General features: G+C 52.1%; 1 protein-coding gene across 1 annotated transcript in view; it reads left to right on the top strand.

Annotated features, from left to right (window-relative positions):
* MYH9 (myosin heavy chain 9) overlaps positions 1-15,579 on the top strand; it is a 93,730-nt gene that overhangs the window by 22,093 nt on the left and 56,058 nt on the right. The window contains exon 2 of the mRNA XM_033866140.2: positions 11,538-11,875. Within this exon, the coding sequence (XP_033722031.1) occupies positions 11,543-11,875 (333 nt within the window). The 5' untranslated portion in view covers positions 11,538-11,542. The remainder of the gene's footprint in view (positions 1-11,537; positions 11,876-15,579) is intronic.

Raw genomic sequence — 15,579 nt, forward strand, 5'->3', positions numbered from 1 at the left:
GAGTAAAGTCCACATTCCTCAACTTGGCTGATAAGATACTGGGTGAGCAGCTGTGCACCCTCCTCCTCCACCCCCAGTCTCCAGCTACTCCGTCCCACGCCCCCTGCCCCTCCCCCGTGCCTCACTAGGAGGAGGGAATCTGCATACTCAAGTCTCCTGTCACTTGATGGCCTGGGTTCCTTGGGTGCAGGCCCTGTATCTCGGCGTTCCCTGGGGAGCTCAGGAGTCCTGGGAAGCCCCTCCAGATGGCCTCTGAGGAGGGAAGGGTGAAGGGGTTGGGATCTGGGGCTCTGGTGCTAAATTCCTCTCTGGTCTGTCTCTGGTCTGGTTTTCTTATCTGCTAGGCATCAGTACAGGCTTGGGTTGGAATACTGCTAATGGAAACAAGTCCCAGCTTCTTCTGTAAGCAAACAACATTCCTGAGGTGGGGAGGGGAGGGGCCCATCCGCCATTCTCCCATTCCTCAGCGGCTTCTGGGCTCTGGGCTGCTGGGGGGCCCCTCCCCCCTTCATAGCCTGGGGAGAGTGAGCACCTCGGGGTGGGGGCTGCTGTGAGCTTGGCCCTGGGTGGCTCAGTGGCTGAACAGCCCCCGTGCTTATGCAGGAAGGCTTCTGTGTCTATTATCTTGTTTGAGCCTGACAACAGCTGCCCAGCAAGGGTCACCCAGCTGGTCAGTGCCAAGCCGGACTCAACCCCTGCTCCTCTGCCACAGGCCTCCTGAACACATCCCACCAGACCAGCATTTCCCAGGCCAGCATCAAGAAATATTTTTCATGAAGGATATTCCTGGGCGTTAAGCCTGAATGGGCAAAATGAAGTGGGTTTCCTTACTGCAGGCTTCTCAGAACCTTCTGTGTGCCTCGCGGCTCAGCAGAAGGGCCATGGGATGCAGCATTTCCAACCTTCCTTGGCCAGAAAACCCTCTCCCCTCGGGCAAATCACTTAGGAGGCTAAGGTGGCTAAGAGTCACGGGATTGTACCACCTTGTTCTCTGTGGAGTAGCGTAACCTGGAGAAAGTCACCACGCTTCTGGAAGGTTTTTTCGTAAGTCCCAGGTATCATTCCAGGAAGGGTTAGGATTGATCAGGTCAGGAGGACAAGACAGAGGAGTTGGGAGGCAGTTCCTAGTAAATGTCGGATTCTTTGCTGGGAAGTTGAGTTACAGCTCCTCCAATGGTTGACGGTCCATACTTTTTTCTCTTTCTAAAGCTAGGAAATTGAGGTGTTCCGAGCTTGAAGATCACAGGAATCCTGAACTGGGGATCAAACCCAGGGCCGTCCGACTCCAAATTCGTGCCCATTCCATTCCTTTCCATCATGGTGCATTACAAACACTTTATCTTGGGATCTGCAGAGCCGGTGCCCCACGAGGCAGTGGTTTCTCCAAGTCCTGTCTGTCTCTTTGTTCTGAATTGATACCAGAGAACGTGCCTGAGGCACTTGCTCAGCAGATGCAGACCAAGGACAGGAGAGGCAGGAAGCATGGCCCAGGGCTTTTCCTGGCTCCCAATGAGGGCAGAGGCCACGCCACCGCAGCTGAGGTCCTTTCTGCTCTGTCTGGTGGTAGATGGTAGGCACCTCCATCTTGGTTAATCAGGGGGCGCTAGATGGTTCCAGAAAACTGAGATGGTTTATTCAACCTTATGCAGAGCTTCTTGGGGTCCAGTAAGTTATCTTTAGTACTATTTCTCTTTGTGGGTTGAAAGCCCCAATATGCTTTCTTTCCCTTTTTGCTTGGGGGATATAAAAATTAGTCCACAAATGGCTCGGGTTTTGTAACAAAGAAGACAGATAAGGTGGCTACGACCCTGGTGTGTGCTTTCAGCTCTGCTCTCCCCGTCACTTCAGCTCTTGTACTCTCTGGCCTCTTTGCATAGCGCTTCGAAAACCTTCCCCATTACTCCTCCTGCCTCCTCTTCGTCTTGTTCCTTATTCATTCATTCAGGAAACTTTAACTGAGCACCTGCTCCAAGTCGGGCATTGCCCTAGACGTTTGAAGATGAATGAGAGCTGGTCCCTGTCCTCAGATAAAACTGCACATCATGACAATCCAGCTGCTGGATTACTGCAGTGGATACAGGACAGAGCCCAGAGGGGAGGGACGTGAGGGAAGTCTTTTCACAGCTATCAGAGGACGGAGTGTGGAGCTATTTGAGAGAGGGTTCCTGGTGCAGAGGACACCTCTTCTTCGAAGGCCCGGAGGCGTAAGCAGAGTGGGATGTGAAGGAATTGTTTATGAGGATCTGGGAAAGGCTTAGGCTGCACCACAAAGGGAGGGCAGGGGGAAAGGAAGGGCTAGGAGCACAGAGGAGATCAATGGGTAGGGTCACAAGGGCCTACTCACCGTGCAGAGATGATTTGATTTGATTTGGGGGAAGTCGCAGAGCCCTTGAACTGTTGGATGGGCTAAGAATATCAATAAAATAGAAAGTAGCATGCCTAGAAATGGAGCTGCTGAGTCATCCTGAAGGCAGTGAGGAGGCTGGATTTGAAGGAGGTGGAAGATGCAGGGCTTCGAAGAAGAACCAGCAAGGAGTAGCTGTAACAGCCCAGAAAGGACTGGAGGCAGGCCTGGTATGGAAGGGGTGCTGGCCATGAGGTTGGTGGAGGGCTTGCTAATCCACCGGGGAGGAATTTACAGTGACTGTCTTGGGTGACCAGAAGGACAGTGTCTTAGCTGGAGACGGAGACCTAGAAGAGAGTGCAGGTTTGGGGAGACGAGGGTGGGGGGAGTTCAGGTGTGATGATGCTTGTGGGTCCACCAGGTGGAGACGTCCCTCTGGTAGGTGGGAAACATTCACCTGGGTATCATCCCTGGAACTAATCCTTTTTCTTTTTTCTTTTTATCTTTTTTTTTTTTTTAAATTTTTGGCCATGGGCTTCCATGGTGGTGTGGTGGTTGAGAGTCCGCCTGCCGACGCAGGGGACACAGGTTCATCCCCTGGTCCGGGAGGATCCCACGTGCCACGGAGTGGCTGGGCCCGTGAGCCATGGCCGCTGAGCCTGCACGTCCGGAGCCTGTGCTCCGCAACGGGAGAGGCCACAGCAGTAAGAGGCCCGCGTACCGCAAAAAAAAAAAAAAATTTTTTTGGCCATGCTGCTCGGCTTGTAGGATCTTAGTTCCCTGACCAGGGATGGAACCCGTGCCCTCGGCAATGAGAGTGCAGAGTCCTAACTACTGAACTGCCAGGGAATTCCCTCCCTGGGACTAATTCTGATTTGCCAAAACCATCCAGTAAATAGCATTTGATGGATTTCCCAGGACTATGGGGTGAGCTGGCCCAGCCATGGACGCGCTCCCCCCTGCCCTGCCCGCAATGTGGCTGCTTTCTGTCTTCCATTAATCAGGGCCTCTTTTTTTTTTTTTAATTAATGAATTTATTTATTTTGGTCTTTGCTGCTGCGCACGGGCTTTCTCTAGTTGCGGCGAGCGGGGGCTACTCTCCGTTGCGGTGCACGGGCCTCACATTGCGCTGGCTTCTCTGGTTGTGGAGCACGGGCTCTAGGTGTGCAGGCTTCAGTAGTTGCAGCACGTGGGCTCAGTAGTTGTGGCACACGGGCTTAGTTGCTCCTCGGCATGTGGGATCTTCCCAGACCAGGAATCAAACCCATGTCTCCTGCATTGGCAGGCGGATTCTTAACCACTGCGCCACGAGGGAAGCCCGTCACCGGGGCCTCTTGATCCTGGTGAACTTTGCTTATGAATCACTGCCTGGGCTGCCGTGTTGGAGGCTCTGAGGGAGATTCATGTCCTGTCTGGGGAAGTACATCAGCCTCCTTTGCCTGATTTATTTTTTTTAACTGGGCATTTAACGTACAGTCCAGTAGTGGTCATATCCCTTAAAATACAGTGTATTACAAGGGACAGTCCTTCCTCAGTGACAGCATCATCCATGATGGTCATTGTTTGGGTCCTGGGAATGATTTCACTCTGAGGACTTCTGTTTTGAGAGTTGGCTTGTGCCCTTGAGAGTTGGGAGAGGATTTACTAAGGAGAGGTCTGGGTCCCTGATGCAATATTTGTTCATACTAATCCCTTAAATCAGTGGTTCTCAACTGGGTGCAGTTTCCCCCCACTCCCCACCTTTGGCAATGTCTGAAGACAATCTTGGTTGTCAAAACTGGGGACCAAGTGCCCCTGTCATCCAGTGGATAGAGGTCAGAGATGCTGCTAAACATCTTCCAATGCACAGGACAAGCCCCACAGCAAAGAATTATCTGGTCCCCAGTGTTCACAGTGCTGAGGCTGAGAAACCTTGCTTTAACTGATCACATAATTTCATAGTTTATGAAAAACTATACCTTCTCCCTTGGCCTGGAATATTTTTTGATCATCTTTCTCCTCCCCCATCAGTATTCTACCCATCTTCCGGGACCCAGCTTAAATGTCATCTCCTCCATGAAACTCTGCCTTGAGTTTCCAAGTTTTCCATTGAATCACCCCTTTCTCTGTTCCTACAAGCAAGTTGCTTGTTCCTCTGTTTTCCTTCATGGAGTCTTGATCCGTGGTTGGCGGAATCTGCGGATTTGAAGGGCCAGCAGTACTTCTTCTTCACCCATACAGCCAACCTATCTGTTGGGCCCCCACCATATCTGGTGCTGGGTGCAGCTGTGAAAGGGAGAGGAAACCAAGGAGCTTGCTTTCTGTCTACTCTGTACTCTATATAAAGTCCCAACTTGGCACTGTCACTAGTGGTATGTGTCTATCCTGTCATCTCGCTACATTACAAGCTCCTTGGGTCCTCTGCACCTTTGTCACAGTATTTTTGCACGTAGAGCCTCAGTATGTATTAGTTGATTGAATAAGTAAATCTTATGAGTTTGAAAATTTCTATATTACTTCAGCAGGTGCTTTCATAGGCTCTTTTTTTAATTAAAAATTTTTATTTTATTTATTTATTTTGTGGCTGTGTTGGGTCTTCGTTGCTGCACACGGTTGCAGTACGATGGGGTGAGCTGGCCCAGCCATGGACGCGCTCCCCCCTGCCCTGCCCTCAGCGTGGCTGCTTTCTGTCTTCCATTAATCACCTGGGCCTTTTTGTTTTTTAAAATTAATTAATTAATTTATTTTGGTCTTTGCTGCTGCGTGCGGGCTTTCTCTAGTTGTAGCAAGCGGGGGTTACTCTTCGTTGCAGTGCACAGGCTTCTCATTGCAGTGGCTTCTCTGTGTTGCCGAGCATGGGCCCGAGGCACGTGGCCTTAAGTAGTTACGGCACACGGGCTTAGTAGTTGTGGCTTGTGGTCTCTAGAGCGCGGGCTTAGTTGCTCCGGGATCTTCCCAGACCAGGGATCGAACCTGTGTCCCCTGCGTTGGCAGGCAGATTCTTATCTACTGCGCCACCAGGGAAGCCCAGCTCTTTTCTTTTTTAACTTTTTATTTTATATTGGAGTATAGTTGATTAACAATGTTGTGTTAGTTTCAGGTGTACAGCAAAGTGATTCAGTTATACATATACATGTATCTATTCTTTTTCAAATTCTTTTCCTTAACAATGGAACTCAGGCACCTCGAAAGTTTAATTTCACTCAAAAGCAATGACTATAAGGAGAAAGAGAAGGGGCCTGTTTACCTGTGCTCTCTGGGATGGGGGTGGGGATTAAAAAAAAAAATTAAAGGGGCCTGCTTGCGTACATCAGTGACTGAGCTGGAACAGGGCTCTGCTGTCTGGGTTGAGGCAGCCTGGGTCTCTGAACTGGAACCTTGGCTCAGAGAACTTGAATGGCTCCCCCAAGGTCACGGCCCTCACCTTACTTTTAGCTCCGCCGATTTAAGGTGGAAATGTGAAGAGTCCCTTGTACAGACCAGCACAAGGGGATGGGGTTTGCAGCCTCCAGCTGGCATAATTAGAGCTGGCATAATTAATGTCCGTTTCACTGGTTTGCTTCCCCAGCGGGGTTCTAGGGTTGTGTTCTCCCCATGGCCACGGAGAGCTCGCGGGAAGGCAGTCTCAAGTGGAAACTGAGCAGGGCCTTGCAGCCGAGTGGCTCTGAATTTGAACCTGGCTTTTGTGACCTGTCTGAGCCTCATTTCCCCCACCTGTCATATGAATATGATGACATACCCCTTAGGAAATGATTGTGAGGACTGAGTGAGAAAATGGAGAGCTCAGTAGCAGGCTCTCATTACTTTAAGATGAGTTAAGATGGTAGCTTTAAGATGAGTTGTGATGACTTTGAAAGCTCCAAGCCTAGAAGTTGGCCCGTGGAAGGCTACATAAATCCTACCGTCTAGGAACGGAAAAGCTCACAGTGTCTGGACCACTGATTTGTCCTAGTACCATAAATTATGTCTCTAAGGGGCTCGCAGATTCTTTTCCAAACAAGCACACAAGCAAGTACAAAGAGAACCAACCAAGGGGAGGGAGGGGAAGAAGGAGGGAGGGGGAGGGAGAGGATGCCTTCGGAAAACAGGAAGGAGTACAAGATCCAAATGGACCTTTGGGGGGGAGGGGAGAAGGCAAAGAATCGAGGAATGACATTTTGTGTTGAAAGCAGAGGTTTTTGGTCAACCTATCTACTTTCAGTTTCATCATTTCCTGAGAATCCTAATTTAGCCTCTGGTTGTGTCCTCTCGATTATGGCCTAAAAAGGCAACGACTTGGGTTTCTTGGAGTTGGACTGGCACCCACAGGAAGCCGGCATGGAAAGGGCTGGCTTTAGCCTGATCTGATCTCCAATGGGCCAGAGCCGCCTCCTTTCTCCTTAACCCGTTGCTGGCCTGCTGAGTCCCACAGCTTCCCAGGACTTCTGAGGTTCCCTAATCTGAGTCACGAGCGCTTTCCTGCAGACAGTTTTCTTAGTGCTGGTGTCGTTGCTGCCACGTGGGTACCCTGCCCAAGTGGCCGTGCACACCAGTGTACCCTTGGGGGCCAGAAAAACACCCGGACAGATGTTCCTTTGCTCCCATAACTCCACTTGAGAACTTATGTCAAGGTGGTCCATTAGATAAGAGGAAAAGAGCTAGTAAGCGGTATTTTTTTTTAAAATCACTTTGGAATATCATGCAGCCATTAAAAGTGATCACTAATGAGGCTTTGGGGTCAGGGGTCCTGGGTTCGAGTCCTCCTCGCCCCCAGCTGTGTCAACAACAGGTTACTTTCCTCTCAGAGCCTCTGCTTTGTCCCCTGTAACAATGAAGCATTTGGATAAAAACCATCAAGAAGCAGACTATGGCCCTGTGGGGAAGTGGTCAGAGTGAGGAGAGAAAATACAAAATGTGAAACTCCCTGCCTGAGATAGTTAAAAATCAAGTGTTTCTATGAGCTGGGACTAGAAGGGACCATTAAAAAAAAAAGAGAGAAAACTAATTTTTGTGGGGAGAGTGTCAGGAATCTGGTGGTGCGTCTTTTTCTTTCATCTTGTAAACTGTTCTATTACACGCAGTTTTTAAAAAATTTCAGAGGCCGTTTAGCATGGTTCCAAGACAGGGCGGGGAGAAGTGGCGGGTGCTGGTGGCCGCAATCAGGCAGTCACCTCCCTGGTGTCCTTTCTATAAAGCCCCTTCCTTCATTGCTCACAGCTCTGGACGGTGGCGGCTTGCTCCACCTGCATCCTCAGAGGTGAGAGTTAACCTGTGTGCTGGCTTCCCCGCCAGGCACACAAGAGTCAGCAGCCACTGGGGCCCAGGAGCCTCTACCTGACACAGGTGGAAACAGGAGCTCCGCTGCTGCCCTGTGGCCCCCAAATCCTTGAATGTGGATGTTCCTGTCCAGGCCTGGTGAGAAGGCTCTTGAATAGAAACTCCATTGTTTATCGTGACCTCTGCAGCTCTCCCCACCGGTCTAGCCCCATGTATTGATCTGGGCACATCATTCTGGCAGAGTTGCTGAAACCAAAGGGCTCTGTCCTTGGCCTGGTCAAGCAGCCGTGTTTAATGAAAAGTCCTGCTCAGAGAGAGGTGCTGAGGCCAGTCGGGACTCCTCAGACCCACTGTCTGGGGGTGGCTTGGCCTCGCTGGAGGCAGAGGGCTGCAGCCCGATTCAGCTCTGAGGGGGCAGGGTGTACCCCTCCCTCTTATAGGAAGTATGGCTTGGCCTGCAAATCTCAGATAGCTATCAGAGGTAGACAGTGCTGGCCTGTACCTGCCCCCTGCTCCCCCACTGAGGCCTGAAGGTAGGGTAGAACCAGGAGCTGAAGGTGGGGGGTTGGGTGGAGTCTTCCCCTGCTACCTGCTGCAATGTTCATGGCCTCCAGTGCAGGCTCACTGATGAAAGGGCCTGGCCGTTCACCCAGATTCCCAGGGTAGGCCAAAGGCCAAACACCCAGGGCCTGCAACCTGGAGGTAGCCCGCATACTCTTTGCTCTAGGTTCCCCCGGGGTTGGAGTTGCTGGGGTGAACTGGAGTTTGATGAGGACCAGAAGTCGTTCTGCCATCCCTGAGGGATCACTCACTGTTGACGGTCTCAGGCCGAGGGAGTGAGAATGTTGGATTTCACCCTGCTCTGCTTTTTTTTTTTTTTTTTTTTTTGTGGTACGCGGGCCTCTCACTGTTGTGGCCTCTCCCTTTGTGGAGCACAGGCTCTGGACGCGCAGGCCCAGCGGCCATGGCTCACGGGCCCAGCCGCTCCGCGGCATGTGGGATCTTCCCGGACCGGAGCACGAACCGTGTCCCCCGCATCGGCAGGCGGACTCTCAACCACTGCGCCAGCAGGGAAGCCCTGCTCTGCTTTTTGACAGGCCACATGGTCCATACAAGGAAGGCTCATTCTCAGCCTCCCTGGCTGCCTGATGATGCCCAGTAAATATCTGCTGAATGTTGTGGGATGCATTCCCCTGTACCGCCCGTGCTCCCCTCAGCTTACTGACAGTTTCAGCCCAGCCCCAATGTTGGCCTGACTTCTTTCGCAAGACCCCAGGCACAAGTGTGCTGGGAAGAGGCCAGGCCTGGGGACCAGGCAGATCTGGGTTAGCCCATAACTGGGCCGGGCAACTCTGGGCAAGCGACTTGCCCTCTCTGGACTGTTTCCTCATTTGTAAACTGGGGAAAATAAGAGCTTTTTTTCCCCAGGGTGACGGATGGTTAGGTGAGGTTGGGAATAAACCAAACCTGATGTTGGTAGGTAGGTACTTAATGATTGGCCCCTTCCCCCCTTCTCTTGGAGTGATCTTGTAAAGGGTGTCTTCACTGGACTGGGTTGGTGGAACTCCTAACGAGCAGTGGACTTGGGGTTTTGGGGGACAGGGTTGACGTGAATCCCTTTTTGCATATCGATGGGAGATTGTCCTCTCCTTTCCGGGTTTCAAGTCTGAGGAACCAGCAGCCAGGGAGGCCCTGTGCTCACTGATTGTTGCGAGCTCTAGAGCACGGTGGTGACGTGACTGGGGAGATCGGTTTGGGGACCCTGGGCGCTAGGACTTTGCAGAGGGTGACTGGCCCGTGGTCAGATGGACGGCAGAGAGGCAGAAGACAACTGGTATTTACTCTGGCACAGAGAAGCCTTTGATCTGTTTGAACGGACTGGCCAGTGTGGAGGTGAGGACGGCTGGATTTGGGCCTGTCTAGCCTCCAGACCCACACGGAAGATGAGGCCGGCCAGGTGGTCTGCAGCCGTCCCATTCCTGCTGCCTGACTCTGGGCCCTGCCTGCTTCTTCTGGGGGTGGTCCTTGCAGGTGGATGGTGCCCCTTGGTCCCCCCAGAGGGGCTGCCGGGGTTTGCTTGTGCTGCGAACGTAAACAAAGCCCCTGGCTGAGCTCGCTGGGGAGGCTGCCAGGCCCTGCCGCTTGGCTTTGCCTTCCCTTGTGGTGGGTGGGAGCTGGCAGACTTCCTAGAAAACAGCCTCTCCTGGAGTGAGTCCAGGGGAGCCCCTCAGCCTTGATCTGGAAACCATTTAATGAGCCCAGATAAGAAGGCCTGGGCAGCCCAGACTTTCGCTTTTGTTCTCTGCCTCCCAAGCCTTCAGCCTCCTTGGCATCCAAATTCCTGTTGGGATCAGGAAGCATGAAAGACTGTGAGACTCTGGCTTTGGATCTGGGGTCCTCCTGGCTTCCTGGGCCTGGGGAGGGAGCCTTGATCTCACAAGGGAAAAGCTTCCCGGTGTCATGAGCTAGTCAATGAACTTCTGGGTTGTTCCTCTGGTGGCTGTGGGCTGGCTCTGTCCTAGACCAGGGTTTCTTTTTCTTTTATTAATTTAATTTAATTTAATTTAATTTTTATTTTTTATTTATTTTTTGGCTGCGTTGGGTCTTCGCTACTGCGCGCAGGCTTTCCCTAGTTGCAGCAAGCAGGGGCTACCCTTTGTTGTGGCGCGCAGGCTTCTCACTGCGGTGGCTTCTCTTGTTGTGGAGCACGGACTCTAGGCAAGCAGGCTTCAGTAGTTGTGGCATGCGGGCTCAGTAGTTATGGCTCGCGGGCTCTAGAGCGCAGGCTCAGTAGTTGTGGCGCACGGGCTTAGTTGCTCCAGGGCATGTGGGATCTTCCCAGACCAGGGCTCGAACCCGTGTCCCCTGCATTGGCAGGTGGATTCTTAATCACTGCGCCACCAGGGAAGTCCCTAGACCAGGGTTTCTTAGTCCTACTTTTGGTTCCCTCAAAGCAGCTGTCCTCCCCGCTGATCCCAGCCTGAGCCTCTGAGCAGGAATAAGTACTGTGGTTAGACTATGGGAGACCACAGAGACCAGGAGTCCTTCTTAGGTAACTCTGGACTAAACCCCTTACCTCCAGAGAGCTTCTGTTTCCTCATCTGTAAAATGGGATGATAACACGCACTTTACCCACTTTACAGAGTTGTTAGGAGGAGGATCTTCTGAGATAGTGAAGTGTGTGTGATAGTGTTTCATAAACTATAAAACCACTCAGATAAGAGGGATCATTATTTTATCTTTCTTTTGCAAATCAGCTTCAAAAAAGGCAAACACACATGGACCTATGTTCTCCTCGCCCATAAATTATGAGCGTTGCCTTTTTACATTAGTGCCTCAGCAGGGAAGCACTCATTACTCTCCAGGATGTGTCCTGGAGCCTGACTTCTTTTCTTCTCGCCTTATTTCTTGGGGCGATGGAATTAAAATCTGTTGGCAACATATTGGTGTTGTGTTTTCTTCTCTTGGTTGACTCCGTGAAATAGGAAAAAGTTTTTTAAACTGGAGCCTTCCACTCTGTGCACTTGTAGTCAGTTGCCTTTTTTGGGTTAACTAGAAATGCGTTCTTGTTGGAAGTCCTCTTAAACTGTGTGGTCACTTTCCTGCCTTAGCAGGTATAGCTTAGTGTGACTCTAATTACATCTGTCTGAGACTTATTATGCATATCATTTGGCACAATCGTTGTTTATAGATTTGTTTGTGCATCAATCCTGGGATACATCTTACCATTAATTCCTTACAGAATCTCTGATATCAACTTGTTTTTTCAGTGATGTACACCTTTCTCCCGAAAGTAGAGGGCGAGAAAATTTTGACAAATTGTACGATCTGGTTATATATAATTTTACTTATTATAATGCTGTACAGTTTGCAAACACATGACGCGAGTGATCTCTTTGTGGCTGGTATAGTTGTAGCTAACGTTGTATCCTTTTTTTCTCCCTGTCCTGGCTCTAAGTCACCATGGCGCAGCAAGCTGCCGATAAGTATCTCTATGTGGATAAAAACTTCATCAATAACCCGCTGGCCCAGGCCGACTGGGCTGCCAAGAAGCTGGTATGGGTGCCTTCAGACAAGAGTGGCTTTGAGCCCGCCAGCCTCAAGGAAGAGATGGGTGAGGAGGCCATCGTGGAGCTGGTGGAGAACGGGAAGAAGGTGAAGGTGAACAAGGATGATATCCAGAAGATGAACCCACCCAAGTTCTCCAAGGTGGAGGACATGGCGGAGCTCACGTGCCTCAACGAAGCCTCGGTGCTGCACAACCTCAAGGAGCGCTACTACTCAGGGCTCATCTACGTAAGTGAGCGGGGCTCTGCACGGGTGGGAGGTTCCAGGGCTCATCTACATAAAGTGGGCGGGCTCTGCACGGGTGGGAGGTTCCAGGGCTCATCTACATAAAGTGGGCGGGCTCTGCACGGGTGGGAGGTTCCAGGGCTCATCTACATAAAGTGGGCGGGCTCTGCACGGGAGGGAGGCTCCAGGGCTTATTTACATAAGTGAGTGGGGCTGTAGGCGGGAGGGAGGACCTGCCGAGAAGGAGATACACTGACTGGTGTTAAGTGGAAAAGTCCTCCTTTATAGACCAGCTTCGCCCAGGCTTCTGATATGGCAGGTGGGAAGGATTGAGGCCCAGAGAGGGCAAGGGACTTATGCAGAGTCACACAGCCAGGTGCTGGCAGGCCTGAGACTGGAACTCGGGTTTCAGTATCTCTGTCTTTCTTGATGAAAATATTGTATGGACCAAATTAAAAGCCCCTGTCCCTCGGGGTATTAACCACTTAAATTCAGCATTAGTGACCTGCAGAAAAACAAACAGCCTTAAAGGAAGCATTGCTTGTCTGTGGAGGGGAGATGGGAGCTAAGTGCTGTTGTCTGGGAGTGGGACTCTCCCCTTGGCATCCTCAACTGCTTACGTTAGAACCACTCCGCTGGCTCTAAGAAATGGGTCCTGCTCAGCAAAGCAGAGTGATTCAGGTCATGGGAATTGGAGCCTCCAGGATCTGGTTCCAGTCTTGGCCCTTCCTGACCATTTGACATGGCTACGTGGGGCCTCACTTCCTCATCTATGAGGAGTCGTGAAAGCATTGTAAAGCACCAGCCAGCCCTGGGCTCGCGGAGAGCCTCGGCTCTGTAGCTGCTCCCTTTTGTCGTAGGTGAAGGTAATTCCGACCCTCTGCTCGGCCTTTTATGGGTGTCGCTGTTCAGCTTGGGTCCTGTTAGAGCATTGCCGAGTGTGAAACAAGTCGGTGGCCTGCCTGCACTTGCCTATCAGCTGGCTGCAAACAGAAATATTAGGAAAGTGCATTTGACGTTAGTTGCTTCTCAGAGCGTGGGTTTTACTCTAGGCAGGCATGGACCTGCGCCTACAACTCGTGGGCAGGACCAGAGCCTTTTCTCCAGAACTCCTCAGCTGGAGGCGTTAGGCCTTAACTCCCGTTTTTGCTTCTTTGCTGGCATCTCCCGTGCGCAGATCCTCCTGCTTCGGTCCAGCCTCCTCCTTGGCATCCTCACCAAAAGGAAGTCGATTGTCTGTGCAGTTGCCCTAATGGAGACCCCCAGCAGGTGCAGAGCTGCGGGGAGATCAGAGCCGCTCGATGGGGCTGCCTGGGCAGGGGGTGCTGCCTCATTCACAGGCCCTCTCTCTGCACACGCTGTTCCAAATTGCGACCCCGGGAGCCTTTGTGCGGTGTGTCTGCCTGGCGTTGTGGGGAGCGTGGCTAATTCTGCGCCACAGCTGCTCTGTCTGTTTCTTTGGTGGGGGGAGGCCCGGGGGCAGGGGGCAGTCGGGCACAAAGAGCTTCTGTGGCCCGTGAATGGAGCAGCTCCCTGGTGTGGCCGTGTGGGAGCAGAGCCACTTGTTCTGTGTCTGCGCCTCCACGGGCCTCCAGCAGGATGAGCTCACAGTACAGCCCCTTCCTCCCACCTGAGCTGCAGTGCTCATTCCTCGGGGCTTAGTTTCATCATCCACTGATTTGATGGGATTAGCCCAGAGAACTTTGAGGTCCTCTTGAACCCCCCCATGGGACCATCTGCCCACCCAGCTGTCAGAAAGGCTTGTCCTAGTAAAACCCAGGCCCCTTCTGCCGTCACCACCAGCTGCTTCCAAACATCTGGCCCCGTGGCACGCCCTAAACGTGTGGCCACGTTGTCCTTCGCTTTCATCGGGCTGGAGTTCCTAGAGTGTGGGTTTTCTCAAACCCCAGGAACAAAGCTCACTTGTTTCTGAGCTCCTGGGATGACCTCGCTGCTCCCTGGCCTGCTATCTCATCCCCACCCGACAGTCATGGAGGGAAAACCAGAGGTTTCCCGCCGTGCTCCCGTCTTCCCATAATACCTGAGCTGCAGGTTGCCAACACCTCGTGCAGACTTCTTTGCTTCAGAGCTTTCCTGGTACCTCCTGAAGAGAGTAGTTGGAGGGAGAACAATTGACTGATTATCCCAGGAAGAAGGAAACTCAGGGCCCTGCGTCCCCTCCTCCACGCAGAAGAGGCAGTCAGGCACCCTTGTTCATTTCCAAGGTCATCTGCTCTTTTGCACGGGGGCCGGTGCGTGGTTGGTGGGTCCTTCCCGAGTTCTGCTTTCAGCCTGACTTCTGCTTGAAAAGTCCAAGACCTGTAGCCCTTGGCCAGTGCTGGGAAGGGCCTCTGTGCTCCCGACTGGTTCCTGTGTGGACCCTGTCTTTGGATTCAGCCACAAGATCCACCCTCAGTTTTGGCGAGACTGGAGTGGGCAGGGTGGAAGGGACTGGATTGACACACACCCAGCCCCTCAGATGTTGCCTGCTGTTGGATCGGGGGGCAACACTGTGGACAGTGAGGGTCGAGGCCACCTGTAGCAAGGGAAGCAAAAAGATGTGAGGAGTTCGGAGAACCAGCTTCCATGACCAAGGAGGTCTGCACTGGGGGGATTGTGGAACCTAGGTCTGCTCCCAGCTCTGCCAGGAACTGCCTCGTGGCCTTCAGCCATCACTCAACAGTCGGGGCTGCAGGTGTGAGTCACGGCTTCTGGGCCTCGCTTTGCCTGGCTTCTTCTGGGCCTGTGGCCTGTTTCCCTAGGGAGAAGGTGCTTGGGTTGCTCCAGCTACCTAAAGAAAGCTGTCCCCCCACAATGAGCACCCGTCACCTGGGTGGTCTCAGGGGGTCTCGTCCAGCTATTAGGAGTCTGTCTTTTTTTCCTTGTCGGGGAGAAGGATCTTGAAAAAAAAAAATAGTGGGGAAATTATTATTATTAGAAAAAGAGGACACTGAAGAAAGGCAGATCTGTCTAGACCGTTGCCACCGGAAACTGCTTTCCTGACCTACTCTGAGCCTCTCTCCATGGCTGTGCTGGGTGCTGTGATCCGCATAACCACTCAGTGAGGATCAACTAGTCTGCGTGTGCCCATTTTACAGATTGAGAAATGGAGGGAGAGGGAGGTTAAGAAACTTGCCCTTGCTGAGGTTTGACTCTGGGGTCTGATTTTAACCTGGTCATCTCAGACTTGGGGTATCGGGTGTATTCTCGGGAGCCTCACGTGGAGTGTTGACGAATTGGGTTCCCCTTCAAGAGGAGACCTGAGTCTTGGAGAAGGCTCACAGGGGACATGAAAGTGGTCTTTAAGTTTGTTTTTTGGTTTTTTTTTTAATTAATTTAATTTTATTTTATCTTCTTTTATTTTTGGCTGCGTTGGGTCTTTCTTTCTGCGCACGGGCTTTCTCTAGCTGCGGCGAGCGGGGGCTACTCTTCATTGCAGTGTGCAGGCTTCTCATTGCAGTGGCTTCTCTTGTTGCGGAGCACGGGCTCTAGGTGCACGGGCTTCAGTAGTTACGGCTCGCGGGCTCTAGAGCACAGGCTCAGTAGTTGTGGCGCACGGGCTTAGTTGCTCTGCGGCATGTGGGATCTTCCCGGACCAGGGCTTGAACCCGTGTCCCCTGCACTGGCAGGTGGATTCTTAACCACTGCGCCACCAGGGAAGCCCCGGTCTTTAAGTTTTTTAGAGATTTTCATGTGAGTGTCTCTGG

Source organism: Tursiops truncatus, chromosome 11 (assembly GCF_011762595.2).
Source record: "Tursiops truncatus isolate mTurTru1 chromosome 11, mTurTru1.mat.Y, whole genome shotgun sequence".
Lineage (NCBI taxonomy): Eukaryota > Metazoa > Chordata > Mammalia > Artiodactyla > Delphinidae > Tursiops > Tursiops truncatus.